Source organism: Amblyomma maculatum, chromosome 1 (genome assembly GCF_055883805.1).
Source record: "Amblyomma maculatum isolate TAMU_Amacu chromosome 1, ASM5588380v1, whole genome shotgun sequence".
NCBI classification, from domain to species: Eukaryota; Metazoa; Arthropoda; class Arachnida; order Ixodida; family Ixodidae; genus Amblyomma; species Amblyomma maculatum.
The window spans coordinates 332,633,305-332,652,934 of NC_139344.1; the positions used below are offsets into that span (position 1 = coordinate 332,633,305).

Here is a 19,630-nt window from a genome sequence, read left to right on the forward strand (position 1 = left end):
TTGCGCTGCACCTCTTGAAGATGTCAGACCAACTAGCCCTCCAGTTCATGTTGCAGGCCTAACGTTTTTTGCAAGGTTGATAGAATTTGGAGACATAATTTGGAGGTGGGCGAAATGTTTGCGTTCGCCTTGATCTTGGTAGCATCGACAGTGCTGCCGTGATGTGACTGATGGCGCCGACGCAGTGCACGACAGCGCCACTGAGGCGTCCTTCGCGAAGGTCGTTCCACGTTCAGAAAGCAGCATAGCTTCGAAGCCGGACTGGTTAGCTGTCCGACCGCGCCCTCTCGAGGGCACGCGCGTCTGTCTCTGTCGGCGGCGCCGGCACGCGTCCTCGCTTCTGAACGCCGCCTACAGCCCTGCCTATTCGTCCCTGGTAGCCGACGATACGTGCAGCAATTCCTTTCTCCCGCCGAAAACGGCCGCCGCCGTCCACGTGTATACTCGGCCAGCTCGTCAGCACCATTCTGGAAGGAACTCCGTGGGAACCTGTGCTCTAAAACACGGAACTAAAGGATTCCCTGCCGCGGTGGCCCAGTGTCGAACCGCTTAAACTCGTCCGTGCGCGGTGGTCAGTTGCGAAGTATATACGAAGTTTGTATACAAAGGCCACTTCTGTGCCGCCTGGCATAGCCCCTGCGTATGCTTTCGCGACTTTAGGTCGAGCATACCGCCTACTACGTCATAAATTTTAATTGTGAGGGCGAGGTAGTGCATCGGCAGATGAGGAAATGAAACTGAAAGAACGAATTCCGCTTGTTCGCCCCGCCGCTCGACTACTGTGTCCAAGGGTGGGTGCGGGAGCGAATCCCGACCGCGGCAGCCACTTGTCGATGGAGGTGAAAAGCAAGGCGCCCGTGCGCTGTGCGATGTTAATGCACGTTTGAGAATCCCAGGTGGTCGAAATAGTCCTTCATTACGGCGCCTCTCATAGCCTGAGTCGCTTTGGGACGTTAAACCCCCTAAACCAAACCAAATTCCGCATATTCATTCTGGTGCTGCGAACGCATGGAGTGGCATTGTCGACGTTGGGCAGCGCTGTGCTGCATATATATGTCATTGCCGCTTGCTCCATCGGTTCTGGTGCCTATCATCTTGGCTCGACAAGCAGATCGCTGTCACGGGCTAGGCTTTCGGCCACGGGGTCTGTTTTGGTGTTCTGCTCAGGATGCACGCGGTCGCTATCTGCGAGTGACGTGACGTCATGCCGCGTCGCCCTGTCTGGTGTCGTAAGGCGCCCAGCATGGTGCGCGCCCAGACTGCACAATACGCAAGCGATCGCAACGAGGGCCACGGCCAATAAGGCGGAGATAGCAGATGTGTTCTTATTGCGTGGTTTCATATCGCCAGACGCCTCGATGTGCGGGGACACTCGTGACGTCGCCCTTGTTGACACATCTCTCGTCTGGCGACCGGGTTGTCCCCTCCTTTCCTCCTCGCCCCTTTGTTCCTGTAACCCGTTCTCTTTCTCCTGCTCAGCGAGTACGAGGTTTCACGACGAAGGACGATGCCTCCGGGGGGTTTCCTGGGCCACGCGCTTGTGCCGAGTCCCGACGTCGTGATGGACTCGCGTGCGTCAGCTTCCTCCCGCGGTGGTCGCCTCCGCCGTGACGGACATCCGCTCTATCCCGCGCTATCAGCTCAAAGCTGGCCGTGTTTCTCTTTGGTATTTCTTTGATCTGGATCGAAGCCATGATCTTGCTACTATGTCCTGGATTAAACTCATGACCAGGAAGAAAAGTTTTTCGGGCCTATTTGTCTTCTCGCAGAAGATCCTCGTTATCGCTTTGGAGCAGCGAATTGACGGTTAGTGGAAAACGTAGTTCCGCACCAGGTGTGCAGTTTTGATCTAAAGCCTTTCGTGCTCGCGCTCTGCTATTCAAGCAACTTCACAGCTTGGCTTGTCTCCGAAATGCTGTATACTATACACGGTCGAAAAGCAAATGTAGTGGCCCCTGAAAACATTTGGCGGCGGTTCTTAGATGGCTGAGATACGATGGCCGCAGCTGTGTTTATGTGCTGTAGAGGGTCCTTGTCCCGCTGTGGGTGTAGATAAGACCGATGGCAGGGGCGTAGCCATGGGTAGTGTTGCGGTGTCAGAGCCCCCCCACCCCCGGCCTTTTTTCGTTTTGTTCAATCGACGGCATTTAACACTCCGCGAAAAATATTTCTGGCTTCGCCACTGATTTTTACGTCCCTTTCCTAGCCATAGTATAGGTGAATGGTTTGACGTGCAGCGGTGCTGCTTTTCCGCACAGTTGCGTCCTCGTCGTGCAGTAACGCCCTGCGTGCGAGTGCGCGCAGAGAGAGTCAGACGTACGGCGCCTCACTCGACAAAAAGGGACGAGGAGGGCTCGTTCCTAAGCGCCTAGAAACAGCGTCGTGCGGGGCTAATTTTTTTTCCTCTCTTCATATGCATAGCTCTAGCTATAATACATCAGTCGACCTGGACAGGCGACGCGCATTGATAAGCGGCTTAACGCATCCGTTAATTACCACTGTCGGACTCAGTCTGTCATCATTCGCGCGGTTGGGTAACCACGCTAAACTTATTCCAGTGGAAAGAAGGGAAAAGAAAAAAAAACGACACTAGTATTTATTAAATAGCTCGACTGTGTGTGTGTGTGTCTCGATTGATCCCACACACGGTTAGTGTGGGACCACCGATTGCAGCCTCTCGGCGCTCAGTTTTGGTTATTTTTTTTTTATTTTCTCTATCGGCCGTGTCTTTCTCCTGCACCGGCCATTGATGACCAGCGCTCACGCGCAGAGTCCGTTTCTAAAGTACCTGCTGCTCAGCTACGTAGATCGCATATTAACTACTCGGCAGAGGCCAGCCACTCTTATGTGCTTCGCAGCACTTAATTCGGAGCCTCTCTCTTCTCCAGCGGCGGAAGTGGGCGGGTCAGCTCCTGCACTCGCAACTTCTTCGGCGTCTGCGCAGCCCAGAAGTATCCAGTGTAGCCGCATCGTTTCCTTGTCGTCTTCTTGGGGTGTGAACGAACTTGGCCGCGTTTCCAAGTGGCGGTGCCGGCAGCCAAAGCTATCTAACGTCCGCACTTCTCTCTGGCCTTTGTCGCCACCGCTTCTGCCAAGCCCTCTTACGTGTCCTCTCTGCGCGTCCCCTTCTCCAGTGCCCTTCATCGTGAGGCTTCGCTGTCGGGCTGTTGCGCCGGTAACAGTGGCGGCGGAAGCGCGGTGTGTTACTAATGTAATGCCTTTTGTTCTAGATTTTTTTTTTTCGGCGCTTGCCCCCTCTTCTTGCGTATCTGGGTTTGTGTGGTGCTCTAGTCTTTGCCACTCTACCTCCGCTTTTTCTCTGAGATGACTCACGTACGCGCTACCCCTTTTCATTTTTTGCTTAGGTGGCGCAAAATAAATGAATAGAGCGAGGCGCCTCGACGGGAGGGCCTTCGCGAGGGAGAAGGAAGGTCGAACTCGGAGCAGGTCTTCACACCGTCCTCGTCCGCGCTCTTTTGTTTCGCTCCGGGAGCGGTTTTTCTTTATTTTTTTTTTTTTTTGCAATTTTCATCGGCGCACTGGCCTGCGAGAGCTGTTCATGTGTACCTCAACGAGCTGCTGGATGGAAGAGCGTTGTCCGTTCTTGCATCTCCCTGCACCTTTCTCTCTCTCTCTTCCCTCCGCTCCGCCTATCTCGTTGCCGCCGCCGCTTGGTCGTGCAAAAGGCGATTTCTCGCCGAGCGGCTCGGGCAGGTGCGACGGCGTTTTTGTCATTCCCGTCGTCTTCATGAACCGCTTTCCTTCCCTTTTTCCTGTATATAAAATTTTCTCTTAATTTCTTGCGCTGTAACCAACCTCCTTGCCCCTTGTACATCCGCTTCGGTTTGTTGCGCAGCCTTCTCGGCACGGTGCGAGAGCCAGCGCCGCCAGTCACGTGCCCCCATCTCCTCCCTCCTTGCGATGGACTCCCCGTGCAAGGCTTTTCTAGCTCCCTACCGCGGCGGCACACACCTGCGACAAATCCCCGCCGACGGGTCGAGCTTGAGTGCGTGTTATAACAACGCTCTGTGCGCGCGCATGCAGCTGTTCGTTGTGCGTGTATTCGCGTCCGGCCGCGCTGCATTTGCTGAGCCTCTGGCGCTCGGGACTGTGCTGTTGTGTGTTGTTCGCTACAGTGGTAGTGGTGACGGTAGTCGCGCTGAGCGGCAGCGACGACGCCCCGTAGTCTGCTGCTGCGGCGCGTTCTGTTGTGTGCGCGACAAGAAAGGAAGCTGCAGCCGCGTGACAACGCTTCGGAAACGCCAATCCTCTCTCCCTCTTCTCCCATCTCTCGTTTGATCTCTCCCTCCTCCTCCGGCGCCTTTGAAACGCTTCGGTGCGCCAGCCGTCACTCAACGGCTTCCATCGTATCGGCCGCCCCCTCCTGTACGCCACGCGTAGCCAGCTACTCAGCCAGTCAGTCAGTGGAGTGTCGTCGCTGTCGGTCGACGACGCCTGTGTGGTTGAGTGCCCGCGTCCCTCTCTCTGCGTGCCTGTCTTCGAGTACCGTCGTCCATTGTGTGTGTGTGTGTGTGTGTGTGTGGCTATGTCGCCGTCAGCAGGCCTGGAGCGACTTCGGCGCACGTGTCATCTGGGCCAACGTCGCCGCTGGAGCCCGCAGCCGTGCACCAGCGACAAGCACATCGCACCATTGCCGATGGACGCGTCGTCGCCGCCGTCCTACGGCACCGGCAGCTATCACCGCAAGCCGCGTCACTACGCGAACCTCTGTTGCTCCTCATCCAACATTGTGCTCAGTGAGTTAGGTTGCTTAACCCCTCCTTCTCCCGATTTGCCCTCCCTTCGTACTTTTCTCAACTTTACGCTGGGGTTCTCGATCGAGACACAGCTTGTTCAAGCTGTACGTTGATTTATTTTTGGCCATTTGAGCGGTGTGCGGTTGTGGTACTCAAAAATGTCGAGTTCAAGGTAGCTAGTTCGATAAGCTAGGCTCATCGAGATCACTCCCTGCATCCACTAGAGCACGCGCTTTGACCGGCGCGATTCCCGTAGGCGACACGGAATGAGGGCCGGGCGCGCGGCTGTGCTTGGGCGCGCCGGGGGCGGAGCAGCAGTTTGTCCGTTATGCCCGTTCCATTGTTCCACGACTGCGGTAAGCCGTTTTGTGAACCCTCTAAACAGTTTTATTGCTCGCGCATCCGGAGAAAAAAAAAGCGCACCTGTGTGTGAGGGGGAATACTGTCCTTACCAGTCTCCAAAGTCTGGCACGTCCGTTGAAGCGGTGTAGCAACTGATGAGTCTGTCCTGTACATGCTCCGGGGATTGCAATCTCAAGATACGTCGACATGCTGTCGTGAGAAGCTGCATCGTTCAGTCGAGGAGGTGCAGCCTCGAGAGGGAAATGTTCACTGGGCGACGAAATGGAAAGCACCTCTACCCATTCGTATACAGTAGATAGAACACGTTGTAGTTACGCTTGGCCACCGGCTTCCTCTCGAGTGTCTCGCAGATGACTTCTTATTGCGCCGAAAGGTTTGCCGGCTTGTGTTGCTGAGCTTCTTGGTGCCTGCTTTTCTCTAAGAACGTAATAAAAGATGGTGGAAATAATTTCAAAGGGAGTCTTTCGACGAACACGAAGAAGGACAAGCAAATGTTGCGTGTGTAATTACTGTCAGAAGTATAATGGTCCTAGCAGTTCCTTCTGGACAGTGCTGTGTGGCTGTTTGTACTTGTATCCCCAGTACTTCAGGTTTTTTGCAGGAGAGAGGATCTTGTTTTCACCCCTTCAGGAGTGAGGACTTCCACGTATGCTGGAACACTACTATCGTATCTCTCTCCTTTGACCTCTTTACCAGTGGCGTAGCCAGAAATATTTTTCAGGGGGTGTGGTACTCCACCAGCCGGGAAAAGGTGTGCAATAAGAAGGTAAGGGATGGGGGTGCGGTGCTGAGAAAATTTCTGGGGGTGTTCCGACACCGAGTCCCCTTCCCCATGGCTACGCTCGCCATTGCTTTAGCTTAAACTGATAAAGGCTTTGTGCGCAGCTTGCCGTACTAGGCATTCCTGACGCTATTACTCTGCATTGCGCGCAAAGGGCAACTCTCAACGGATACGATTCACATACAACCTGCACGTATTCATCGCCCCTTATCTCGCTAATCAGATATGATTCACTTTTATGCTCCCCTGTTCGGTATTGGAAAACGGGCGCGGCTTGTGCTGGCCCCACACCGAGCGCCTGTTCCGCCTGCCCGTTTCTCCATCCTCGATGCAGACGGGGTGAACACCCTCTCGCTGAAGCATAGGGAGCCTCTGCTCTCCGCGCTCCTTATCGTACTAACCTTATCTCGCCCCTTCGTGTTAAAGGGCGGGAAAAGTCGGCTTTGCTCTAAGGCATCGTGTAAATTTCACTACTGACTCCTGAGTATGCAGCGAGCTTCTCTTTCTTGTACTACTACCTTTTGTGGTATTCTCTCGGGAGCGTTTATCCTGGAATAGAGGTAGCCGCAGACATATGTTATTTTCTTGTGGACGCGACTGTTTGAAGTGCGCTCTTGACCTATGACCTGTTGCAGCGGATACCGTGCGTTGCGTGGCCCAGATACTGAAGTTGCCCCGCTATTTTTCAGATATATTTTATCTCGAAATTCCAACTCGGAAGAAGGAGCCAGTTCGAATGAACCGGTTGTCGTTCGGTTCTACGATCTTATACTGTACATTACCAATCATGATTTTACACAGGAGTGCCGCTGTTGAAGGCATTTGTTAAGGTTCCTTTATTTATTTATTTTTTTTTTTCATGGTCGCGTGATGATCGTTCGTCGTCTCCTGTCGGATATCTTCCGCGAAGTTCAGTGAAATGCATGGGCGTCTGTCGGCACACTGTTGTAGGCACTGATAGCTGTGAGGTCGCTACGCCATGCTCAGCTGCGCATGGGCGCGTTTCACTGCCGCCGGCTCACGTGTTGTATGGGCCAGCGTTTTTAATTGTCCCGCGCGCAAATTCATCCTTGCAGTGGGGCTGACCGACAACCGGCGGAAGCTTACGATATAGCAGTTTCGTTTATTCCTCCTTTCTCTCTCTCTCTTTTCATTCTGTCACTTTATTAATGTCGCACAGCTCACGGGTGCCTTTTGCACTCGAAACCCCCTTCGAAACGCAGCCACTGCGGTCGGGTTCGAATCCGGGTGTTCCGGTCAGTAGCCACCATGACTGTAGTCACCATGACTGTTGCTGATTTACCCACCTTGTTTCGGTTTGAACTCGCAATTTTTTCCAGGGATGTGGAGGGGGGAAGGGGGAGGGGTGAAATTCGACTGAAGCTGCTCCTGCTAATGCCGTGCCGTGGCAACGCCTTTGCGTGGAATTAGAGCCCCTGTTCGGACCAACCGTCTTGTGCCGTGGCGGTCCGTTGACCCGTCGGCCCATAAATTGCGGAATAATAATTAAAAAAAAAAAAATATCGACGTCGTCTAGGGTCGGTTTGGGGTACCTACTTCTGTTCGCACGACGCTTTCGGCGGTAGTCGCTCGTTTGCGCTACCCGCGTGTTGTGTACACCATGGACCGTGCCCCAATACAGAAACCTTGCTACCTACGCGGCCCCCTGCCGCGTTTGTCATTGCCTTTGTGTGGTACGCCTCGGCGTTCCCCTCCAAGCAGCAGCTGCTTGCTTCGACAACCCTCGCCGCCTACCTTAGTCGCGCGAAAGGAGGGAGCGTAGAAAAGTCCGTTGCTGCAACAGCCTGTCTTTTTTTTTTTTCTAACTCGGTAGACACATAATTCTTTTTTTTTTTTTTTTTTTCCTTGCTAATTCAGGTGGGCGTCATGTAGGAATCGGGGCAGACTGTCGTCATGCGATAGCAGTTACGTATGGTTTCCTGGCCAGAGGAAACAGAAATGACTACGTCGCGACGGCTTCTTTTGCAGTTGTAAGCTCCAGCGTTCTTTTCCCTGCCCTGCTTCCTTTTTCATTACCTATTTTCTGGCAGCAAATCTTGTGCTGTACTCAACTTGGCCCATTCTTCCTGGCAGCTTTATGCGTGCGTCCGGTTTGCGCTTTCTTTTCGCTGGAGAGGGCACTACGGACCAAGAGGAATATATTTTTTTTATTTTTTGTTAAACTGCGAACTTTCATCCTTATAGCCGTATGACTTCTCTTGGACCGATGCAAATGAGTAATTAAATTACTCACTCTGAGGATCCGCCCTAAACCGTGAAACTCCTGGCGCGTGCCGAGTGGTGTTCCCTTTGTGGGTCTGACGCTTTAAATTCTCCTTTGGAGCTTTCATTTTGCCCATCGCTGTTTCGCGTTTTTTTTTTTCTTTTTTTCTTTCTAGTTTCCACGATGTTTTTATACTCGCTGTGCGGGGAAAAAAGAAAGCAGCATGGGGAAGGGGCAATGGCGCGGGGAGCGAAATTTCCCGCCTGGTTTTCGTCATTGTTACATAGCCTTTCTTTTGCGAGGTTGCCTCCACCTCCACTGTGATCATCGCCCCTGCAGGTCTTAATGACCGACTGACGTCACTCCTAGACCCCTGTGAAGCCCTCCATACACCAGAGAAAGAAAACGCTCCCTGTCTGGGAAGAATTGGTAGCTTTGTCTTCTTTCAGGATGACGCCATCTTGGCGGTGCCAGCGCTATCCTGCCTTATGTGTGTGGGCCGAGATGAATATAAAGGGGGAGGGGGGGGGGGGGGGGGGGAGAGAGATTCGCGTTGAATTTTTTTCTTCGTGTTCCTCTCCGCTGCGCGCAATATCTCCCTGCTCTCATGTTCTTCTTATCCATATTTCCCTTCTTTATCCCTTCATTTTCTCGCTTTTCTTTTTCTTCTTCCGCCCATGCCTCCTGCCTTGCCGCGCCACGCGTGCTGTAGTTCTGGCTTGTATGGGGTTACGGAGGGGGACACCCGCTCCCCCTCTCCCTCCCTCTGCACCATATGTGCCTGATAAAGGCTGCGCGTATGACCGAAGCACTGTCAGAGGTTGGGTTCCGCTGTGTGCACAGGGTGCGTGCGTGTGTGTAGGAGCTGCGACGCCTTGACCCGGGTCATTGCGCATGCGCCGACGGGGACTGGAAGGTGAAGCGCACCGCCATCTGGACGTCGTCTGCTGGCGCGAGAACGACGTCGACTGTGCGTAGGGCCCTGTGTACAATCGCATGGGCACCCACGCCTCGTGTTGCGAAACACCTATATACTATAAGCACGCGGTCGTACTGCAACGGAGTTGAGGTTCGAAATTTTCAGGGAGCCACGTCGCCTGCTAGTTCTGGTATTTGATACCGTTATGGTTAGATTCGCCATTTAAAGGTTTGTCGAAGCACCGATAGGGAATGACGTCATTGAGTGTTGGCGGGCGATTAACGGAACTTGGACCCACGTAATACGACTCTACACCAGTGTAACCTTGCTTGTATTTCCAGAACCTTTTTTCGCCTCTGGAAGGGCACCAGTTGAACTTGTGGAGGGGAAGGGAGAGGGGGGGGGGGGGGGAGACGTCGACAGGAAAACAAAACTGGAGTTATCGTTTATACAAGTGGAAATCGGGGAAGAAATCGGGGAAGAAATCGACTCGCACTCGGTGCGCAACATAGGTAGGTCCTCAGGGTAAGAATGTGGATTGCGAAAGTATGCAAGCACAGCCAACTACAGCAAGTATGACTTCTTGTTGGGCGAGTTGGTAGCTCTTTGGTGGCTCTTCGAAGCTGCCAAAAAACGCAGCGCACTCGAGAGAAGATGGCACAGAGCACCCGTTCTACATAGATTTTTGGCGCGGTTCCCATGATCATACCGTGCGGTGCTGTCAGCGTCCGCCGCCATTTCTTAGTCGGAAGGTCAGTTTGATGACATCAGAGAAGGGGTTCTTTTGGCGACCAGTAGGGAATAACTTGACGGGGACGATTATGAGGAGCGAACTGGACACTTCTGGGAGCATCCCTGTGGTGGGGATGTTGGGTCGTGTCTTATTCGTCAGATATCAGTTTCGGTGCCTGGATCTCCCTACCGGTACAGGGCCCAGTGGGGCTTGCTCTGTCCACCAGAACCGGATTGTCGCTTCTCCACTTGGTCGTGTCTCGCTGATTTCATATACGTACTAAATGCTGTCGGATGTGACTGGCACTGCCGCTGTTTGCCGTCACAACGACTCCCAAAGAACAGTCACCTTTTCAAACGAATTGCTCGTGCCACACAACGTGTAACGTGCATTTGTGAATTATAGCCAGCCGATGTTGGTTGTTCGTGCATGCGTGCGTGCGGCCACAGTATTACAGAACGTGTTCGAAGGGTTTGATATTCTCTCACGTTTTCCGCACAGAAGGTGTGAAGGTTGTTTGGGTCCATACGCGAGCGCACTAGAGGCTTGTTCTTTCGTACACGCGCATAAAATACATCCTAATATTCGCTAGATAACGCGTGAAAAGAGCTTTTATCGCAGAGGCGTGCTCCACATTGCTATGGCGGCCGGAACTGTATACGTTTCTCGCGACAAGACTGCAGCAAGCAACTTCGTCTGGCAAAGGAGGTTCTCCTGCCCTCGCTGCGATTGTAGAGCGTGGTTTTGCCCAGGCGGCGATTTCCATTTTTGTTGGAAATGCTACAGTTGGTTTGACTGGTCGAATGCAATTTCTCGATTCGGAAACAGTGCGGCAGTCCTGATTGAACTCCTTGGGGCTATTGGCCTGAACACAGCGCGCAGAATCCTCGGTTCTGTTTCCCTGATTATTCTATGCCGCAGCCCTCCCCATCTTTGACGAGCGCGGGTCACGGGTAACGGGAGCCAGCCGCAGCGACAAGGTACGTGAGCGACCATTTCCGCTGTCCCAAAGGCCTGTGCCGACGGACACTCGCGTACCTTATCGGGCTGGTTCCTTCCCACATGTCTGACGTGTGGCTTCCGCTGCTGAACGGCCCGGTGACAGGGTTTTCCCGCCGCACCGGCCTGCGTTCTCCAACCGTTGTCGGGGCGCGCTGACGCTGTGGTTCGTTTTCGGGCTGTGGTGGACGCCTGGTTCGAGTAGCATAGGAGTGTTACAGCGCAGTGTTTTGTACCGTAGCTCTCGGCGATTAAATGCCTGTGCCGTGAGTGTCGCTGATTCCCTCGGGATTAGAGTGCACTGGCGCGGCGAGGGCAGACCGGACCCCTTTCGGCTCGGTGCTCGAACTCTGCGGTGGGTCTCCCTCTCCGCACGGCGCCGGGATACGCAGAGAGGCCCCACGTTGGGCGCCAGAAATGTGGGCGTCTAATTAGATGCCTCCGCGTTCGGCATTCGCATGCGTTCCCTGATCTCATTCTTCTATTATTTTCCTCACTTTGTGTGGCTGGCTAATACAGGGTGCATTTAACATAGCGTGGAGTATACCAGTTGCCAAGCGCCGACTGCGCACGCGCTTTGACTATGTGCAAGAGGCGTCCGGTCTTCGCAATGCTTAAACGGCCGACTAAACAGACTAGATTTGGCTGGCCGAAGGCTTGATCGGCACCTAGTTTCGTAGAAAAGAAGATGCCTGCTCTGTCGCTGTTCTCTGTCAAACGAGCTCTTTTTCCCGGGTGTCCTGGAATTTTCGCAAGAATTTAGTCAGCACGCGGGCTGCTGACCACGATAACTGCGACTGGTCGCGTGTCCCATCCGACACATTGCACCACCCGGTCGCTCTTGCTTCTTGTACGCTCGCCCGTCCGCGTCTTGCGCGCTGTCGCGCGTGCTTTTCTTGGCGCCGCCCCGTGCCTGTCCCCCGTGTATCCCTGCTCAACCGCGTTCCTGCCTTCGAGAGACCGTTTTGGAATTCCAAGGCCGACCGGAGGAGTAGTGGGGGAGGAAGAGGCGAAGTGCTGTTGTTGGATAGAGACCCCCCTCTCACCCTCGGATCCGCGTTCCTGTTTGCTTACCTTACTACGGGAGCTTGCTTGCGCTTTTTCGCCGCTCACGCTGTCTTCGCTCGATGAGTGTTGTTTTTTGAAACCGTTACTTGTTTCGCTTCTCTGCCTCAGCGCATCCTCCTGCACCTTTGTGTTTCTTTCTTTGGCGATAAACGCGCTACCGTCAGACGCCCGCGCTCTATGCTTGGGCTTGTTTTCTTTCGCTCGCGACTGACTACGCGCGGCTTGACTCGTTCCTTCGCTGGTAGCTGTTGTATTCGCAGCTGTGTAGCGCATGCCTTCTGTTTCAAGGCTTCGCTTGCGTTTTGTGGGTTGCCCGGTTTATAACAGCGGTCTGTTAGGTTTTGCTTCTTTTATGTGGGAATTCTTTTTAGCGCCCCGCCGCGGTGGCTTAGGGCGAATCCCTTCCGCGGCGACCGCTTTTCGACGAAAGCGAGAAGCAAGGCTATCGTTTGCTGTGCGACGTCAGTTTAACACTGAACTCTAGGTGGTTGAAATCGTCTAGGGCGCTCTACTACAGCGTCCCTCGTATCCTGGGTCACTTTGGGACGTAAAACTATATGAATCAAAGCCATCGTAGCGCTTGCGCGGCTAATTTTTGCGCATGTGTAGTCTTGCGCGTCAGCTTTGCAACTCGAGTTGGCCAGGGATCCGTATTAGTTGAACGAGGCTCCATACGTTGTGGCCACGATGTGACCACAGCGCCAGCTGCGCGATAGCAGAATGCCTCGTTCTGAATCGTCTTCAGTTTACAGGACGTGGGAGAGAAAAAGTCAACTTCAAAATCTTGAAAGCCGATGAAATGCTGTAAACGCAAATCAAACGCGTCAACTCCTGATGCTAGAGTTGACTTTTATTGTTAATCTGACACATTTCACCCCGGCGTTTTACTCATTGCGTTGATTCGTTTTTGTTTTTTTCTCTCTGTGGCCTTTTATTGTTTGCGCCTGCGCGTTTAGTTCATGGGAGCGACGAATTTGAATTTAAATTTTCATGTAGCGCCCTTCATGTCTTTGTCCCTTAGTATTTTGGCAGTGCTATTTTCTTCGTTCCAAGTCTCGAATGCGCGCTGAATGGGCGGGAGTATACAGTATACACTCGCAGCCGGTCCTGTTTTCCGTAGAAGCCGTCTTGTCGCGCCCAGGCTTCTCCACGCCCGCCTTCGCATGGAATTTGTGTTGTGCGTGCGTGGTGGGTGACGACATTGGCGATGTCTTTTTTTCTTTCGTTATCTGCGTTGTTTCTTTGCTGCTGGTTCGACTCTTCGGTGTGGTGGTTGTGCGTGTGTGGTGTGGTGTTCGTGGTCGTGGCGCCGTCGCCGGCTTCTTTTTGGAGGCTAGCAGTCTCCGTACTCACGTTGTACGATAACACCGGGGTCACGCGCGTTCGGGTGACGCTGATGCTGCGGCTTGCGTGCAAGCCCCTTCCCCAACCCTCTTGCTCCAAGTCCTATCCTGGTGGGGTTGTTGTGGGGGCTTGCTCGCGAACAGGAACAGGAAGCCGCGCGGCGACACTTGAGCGCTAGGAGAGGGGAAAATTTGAGCGGCGAGGAGCTTTTAATCCCGGCCGACGTAGCCTGGTGCCGTTGTGATAACTTGGTCGAGGTATATTGTGACGGTAATCGAAGTCTCGAGTATTGTTCTCCGAGGCGCCGGGATCATATGTAAGTAACCCTGTAAAAGGGGCATTGATAAATAAAGTTGGGCCGTGTCTATTCTATTTTATTTATTTAAACATATTCCAGGTCCTTTCGGGCCCATGATGGAGAATGTGTTAACGTCAACCGAAACACACACACGCACACTCTCTCTCTCTCTCTCTCTCTCTCTCTCTACAAAAAAAATAGAGATGTTTTCATCGCCGCGTCTTCAAATAATTTATTCCAACAGGAAATGGCGTGAGGAAACATGGAGTACTTGTAGATATTTGCACGGCTGGCTGGTTGACAGAGTATTTCACTATTAGTTTTAGTTCGAATGTTTTACTGCGTCCTCGGTATCTCATCGTGTGGTCCGGCTTTATGCTGTGGAGATTCGAGACTTGACGACATCCCGCACTTATTACCGCACCTGCATGTTAACCTCTTCGTGTGTGTGACACTACCGGCAGCCAAGCGGCCTGCACGCCGCTTTCTTTCGCTCGAAACCTGGCGTGTTGCGTAGTCTGAATTTGTCGTCGACAGCCGCGCACCGTTGCTCGTTTTGGGACCGTACGTTCGTCGAAAGTATATACAGAGCGGACGCCGCCCTTCTGGGTCGCTGCTGGTGAACGGAGAATAGTCTTTTTTTTTTGAAGAAGAAGAAGAAGAGGAGGAAAGGCAAGAAAGAAAAAGAACACAGCCGGAGTAAACATTAGCATGATCAAAATTTCCACGTAGACGGCTCCGCCTGCAGTCACTTTCACTGATTTATTATTTTTCTTTTCCTGGCGAGCGCGGCGTACGGCTTCCCGGGGCACACGCCGCACGATGGGCGTGGATATTTTTCCGGTCGCCTTCCGGTATGCGGGTGACCCTTCCCGAAATCTTGTGGATTAACGACCGGGCAGGGCGGCTGCCACGTTTCTCGCCGCCCTCGTGTGAGGGTTGGCGTTTTGCGGCTCGAATCGGCGCTGCAGTGTGCAGATTGTATTTCGCAGGCATTCGCGATGCCTGCAAACAATAACAACAAAAATCCGCGATGCATTGCTGAGAGCCCAAAGTGTGTCGGAGGATACACCCGAGTCGTTTGCGCATCATGGGATACCGCGATGTTCGGTACCGACGGCTCGTGACGTGGATTGATTTTAGTGTGGTTTTTGTCTTCCGCATTTGATTGTGAAGCAACAATTTCAGCTTCGAGGCACGTGTGTAGGATACCGGACCTTCTGATCACGGGCGCCTTTTGCGTACGCATGGCCGAAGAAGCCTGCGACATCCTTATGCTCGGGCATAAGGATGTCGACCCGAAAACATTTCTCGCAATTCATCGTTTCGGTGGAAGTACCCCCTTTTTTTTTTTCGCGCGTAATTCGCGGTGGCTCGCGCGTTGGGATGCGAGAGCTAATTTTCTTTCTTCCACTAAAGTTGTATCCCAAGCACTCCCCAGCTCAATCTCCAGAGCCTCCCTAAACCGCTTTCTTTTGACGAGCTCGCCTTTGCTATTGAGTGCACGCCGCCAATTGGAGGGGCATTGAGATGTCGCGAAGGAATGGTGCACACGAAGGAAGCCCGGTCCTAAAGGGTGCATGTCGCTGGGCTATTCATTGTAGTATTGGCAAAGGTTGAGCAGCGCTCAGTGACACGACGGGTGCTGGCCTCTGCCGACTTGTGTGGCCGCAATGAAGTGGAAAGCACGCCGGGCCTGTGCACTTCGTTAACGGCATCTCGTTCCGGGAATTGTAGCGCGGCATACCGGCACGTCCGGTCGTCCATCCCCCGCCGCGCCGCCTTTGAAGACCGAGCGAGCGAGCAGCGGGAATGTAGGAAGACATCCTCCCCGAGGCTGAGTGCTTCATTGCCGTCGTTGAATGGCGCCAGACAATGGGAGGGAGGCGCGCAAAGCGCGGGGACGCGTTGAGCGTCGTCGGTGCATGCGATCGATGCGTGCTTGCTTCGGTACGTCGGGCGGGCGTCAGCGATTTCCTCCTTCTGTAGGTGGCGCTTGGCTCGACAGTTGTGGGAGATTGCAACTCGCCAAAGTTACAGTCCGATGAGGTAACGTCTCATTCGGGGGCATCGACACTGGCTGCATGATTTTGGCTGACCGCCCGAGCGGCTTGGCGACGTCCCGCTATTTGGGGCGCAGTTGCAAGCGCGCATGGTGACATCGGACGGATGCGAGGAAGTGAAAGGGGTGTCTTTGCATTGCACTGTGTTGCTCACGCCACGCTTTTCATTACAGCGAAGGCTAGTTTGTGGATTCCGCGGTGTAGACCGTCAACAACGTAGCGTCAACATGTTACAGCACAGCAGATTTCTCTTGGCACGTCACGCTGGAAAGCGTTAAACACCTTGCAGTTTTCCCAGAGACGTTAAAGCGAACATCGTCGCCCAAAGGGGTTGGGGGGGTGGGGTGAGGGGGGGGGGGGGGGGGGATTTAAAACTACAAGACTACCTGCCCCCCCCCCCCCCTCTCTCTCTCTCTGTCAATATTTTTGCGCTAGATGAACACCAGGGCCCGCTTGCACAAAACAATCTTAAGACTGTCTTAGCTAAGTCCAGACTTAACTGGAGTCTAAAGAATAGGCCACTAGCATGGCCGCTTAAGACTGGAGTCAAGACTGGGCTTCAGTCCCGACTTGAATAAGTCGCTTGTATGATTACGACTCTAGTGCTGTCTTGGTTAAGACACAAGGACGCCAGGTGTCTAAGTAGAGAAATTAGGGAAATACAGGGATGCGCTGGCACTGTCCCTGCTGTAAGATGTACACATTCCGTCAATTTTGCGTTGTGTAAAATCCGTGGCATTGCTTTTTGCGGCTTAAGATTGTGTTACGAGGAAAAATGCCCCAAGTGGTTGCTGAGGCCGTTCTGGGAAGCCACTCTGGTGAACATGAACCCGAAGCGTTCGACGTTCGGTACACGAGCCGTCTTAAATAAGCTTGGTCTTTCTAAAGACACCATTTAAGTCTGGACTTAGCTCGGACTATATCGTGCAAGCCGGCCCAGGTATGAATACGAAGTAGTGTTGAACATTATTTCTTGGGTACAGGCGATATCGCATTGTCTTCTCTGCCCTATTTCTTGTTGTGTGCAAACTGTCTGCGCAATTGTGGTTGCCGAGGCGCTGCCACTGCTGGCCTGCGCGGTCGGGTTCGTGGCGTGGGGGCGTGTAGTGTGTGTCACCGTCTCGGCGCGCTGTTGCTACAAGAGCTGGAGTTACACAGCCACGTGTCGGGAGAGAAGTAAGGGCGAAGGAGCGACCGAACAAGAAAAGAAAACCTGGCTCGAGCGTGTCTGCTCTCATGAGAGCCCGGAGCCCAACGTCTCCATCGCCCGCTCCGTTTAAAATTGCGTGACTCATTCCTTCTTCGGCGTGACGCAAGAGGACGGAAGAATGGCTGCCCGTCTGCCTCTGTTTTTTTCCTGCGTGGTTCTGTCCCGTGCGAATTGCGAGCCGCCTTTCCGCTACCGTAGCGATGAACGTGCCCTTCAGGGCCGCCTTCGGATTGTGAGCGAGCGGAAAAGAGAAAGAAAGTGAAATAAAGGAGGGGTTAACGACGCCGAGCCATGGCAACGCCGTGATGCCTTGGTCTCACTGCTTCTGTGACTCTAAAGAGCGGAAGGAGTGACAATAAACGCAGTGCTTTGCCGCCCTTTCCGTGTATTGTATCCATTACGTCTCAACAGAATGGGAGGGATAGAGAAAGGGCAAGTAGCTGAGAGGGGCATCAACCCTGAGGAATTGGCGACGGTAGCAGCAGCCTGCATGTGATGAGGCGTTTCATCACTCCTTTTCTATATATTTTTTTCCTCGCTCTATTTGCAGCCGCGGTGGCTCTTTGCCCGTTCTTATTTTGTCGTCCGAAACGCGCGTCGGGGTCCCTTTGTGAAATCAAACCAGCACGAAGCATCCCTCTCCCCTATTTTCTTTTTTCAGTGTGTGTGTTGGTTGGCTTTCAGATTTTCCCGCGTCCTGTTCCTGCTGCAGCCTGCGTCTGGGCTACGGGCAGAAGCGCAGAAGTCGGTGGTTCTAGCTACGTGTTCGTGTGTTCGTGGTACAGGCTCGGGTCCTGGCTAATGACAAGCACTTCTTTCCTGCCTTCCGCGTGTCTCTTCTCCAGCTTCTTTCTCTTTTGAGGACATCATTCCTCTCCGGGGCTCGCCTTGGTGGGGCAGGGGCGGATACTTGAGAGGAGGAGGGGAAAACGACGAGTAGGGCGTGATTGATGGCTTCATCCCTGTTACGACCAAGCATCCGCATTTGCGCGCTCTATTGTTCGCCTGTGGGCATGGAAAAGTTTTGTGAATATGTGGTGATGGTCCATTGGCTCTAAGTGAGCCTGTTTCCAGGAATCCTGTTTTGTAAGCATGTTTTGCTTTGTGGACAACCTGCAAATGCCAAATTGGCCCTGTCAAGAGAACGTCTGGAAAAACACAAAGAAACGTCCCCCTGCGGGAAATAGCAGGAAGTGCTTTCTTTTGTTCACCCTTCCAGTCGAGAAGTGCTATCCTCCAGTGATGAATGCCTCCTATCCAAAGGAGACGACAGAGTGACATGTCCGCTGACGTGCAGGACAAGAGAAGAGCATGACTCATACGGCCATTAAGTGATTTCCCGGGAATGCAGGAAAGATTTGCAATTGTCGAAAAGGGACCATGTTGGGAGCCCTATGCGGCGCCACGTGCACTCGGGTTTCTGAGAAGTAAAACCCCCAGAACCAGCCTGTGGTTTCTTTGCTGAAGAATAGAAATGTACCTCCTCTCCTCGCCGTTCCCAAGCTTTTCCCGCCAACAAGTGATCACGCCCAACGAATGAATGCCGGACCAGTCAGTGCTTCAGACCATCAGTGCAGTGATGTGTTCGATTGGATGCCGATACCTGAGGGGCGTGCCCTGGATTTGGTTGGTCAGCATCTTCAGAGAGGGGCTGGACATAGGGGGTTTTTAAGGACGCTGCAGAGCACGAAATGTCGCTCTGGGCCCTGGGTAAACGGCTCATCCAGTCGCTTCTCGCTATGAACTCTTAACGCTTGTCATTTTGCTGATGTACCCTTCTTCTTCATGTAAATATTCTTGTAAATACGTTTTCTCAAAGTGCCAGTAAACCTGCTTGTACATATTTTACCAACTTCGAAGATTCAGTCCTTCTTCAACCCGGAGTCTCTGCACGCTACCAAGTGAAGGCCGGGTCGCCATAGCCCCAGCGTCACGACAACTGGTGACCAGCGGTGGGATCTGAATCTACAAGCCACAACATCTGGTGATTGGAGGTGGATCTGAAGCTACAAGCCACAACACCTTGTGATCGGAGGTGGCATCTCAAGCAACAAGCAGGAGCAACAATCGGCCAACAAGAGGGCAGCTCGGAACATCGATCGCATGTGTGGGTGAGTGCTTGGCTTTTCTTCTGATGTGGACCAGGTTCTAGAACAGGGTTAGATTTTAGAACTGGTAAAGAGAGTGTGGAAACGCCTTTAGGTTTGGTAGTTTGCACTGTTGTTTTGGAAGTAGCCGACACTCGGAGCGATCATGGACCTACAAAAGCTGCAGAAACCGGAACTGTTGCAATTGTGTGAGGAATTGGGAATTGATACAAGTGGTTTGGCACGAAAACCTTTGATTATAAAGGCAATCACAGATTTGGGAGCCGATGATGAGGAGCTCAGTGAAGCATGGAACCTCATCGGTCAAAAAAAGGAACAGCTCAGACAGCAGAAGGAGCGGGAAAAAGAGCAGAAAGAGCGGGAAAAAGAGGAAAAGAGGCGTGAGCGTGAACTTGAGAGGGAAAAAGAGGAAAGGGAGCGCGAACGTGAGTGGGAAAAAGAGGAAAAGAAGCGTGAAAGAGAAGCAAAAAAGCTGGACCAAGAAATTGAGCTCCGGAAATTAGAACTAGAGTTGAGCAAGAGGTCGGGCAATTGTCCCCAGCTAGCGGTACCTCTTCTCAACAAGGAGGCAGATTTCAAGATGTCAAAGTACATGCAGCCATATGTGATATCAGGGGATATCGGTCTGTATCTGGCTAACTTTGAGCGAACCTGCGAAAAACTGTCCTTCCAGCGAGACACTTGGTCTCAGAGATTATTGACGGTTCTGCCCTGCGAGGCAGCGGAGGTTGTCGCGCGGCTAAGCAAGGAGGACGCGGACAAC

General features: G+C 53.0%; 1 protein-coding gene across 7 annotated transcripts in view; it reads left to right on the forward strand.

The window, feature by feature from the left end:
* Positions 1–19,630, forward strand: part of LOC146207441 (cyclin-dependent kinase 16-like) — a 150,889-nt gene that overhangs the window by 92,736 nt on the left and 38,523 nt on the right. Inside the window, exon 1 of one of the 7 annotated variants that reach the window (XM_084587440.1) lies at positions 4,351–4,757. The exons of the other annotated variants lie outside the window; for them this stretch is intronic. Coding sequence (XP_084443566.1) covers positions 4,547–4,757 — 211 coding nt within the window. The 5' untranslated portion in view covers positions 4,351–4,546. Of the gene's footprint in view, positions 1–4,350; positions 4,758–19,630 lie in introns of those variants that run through there. 7 annotated transcript variants of the gene reach the window in all.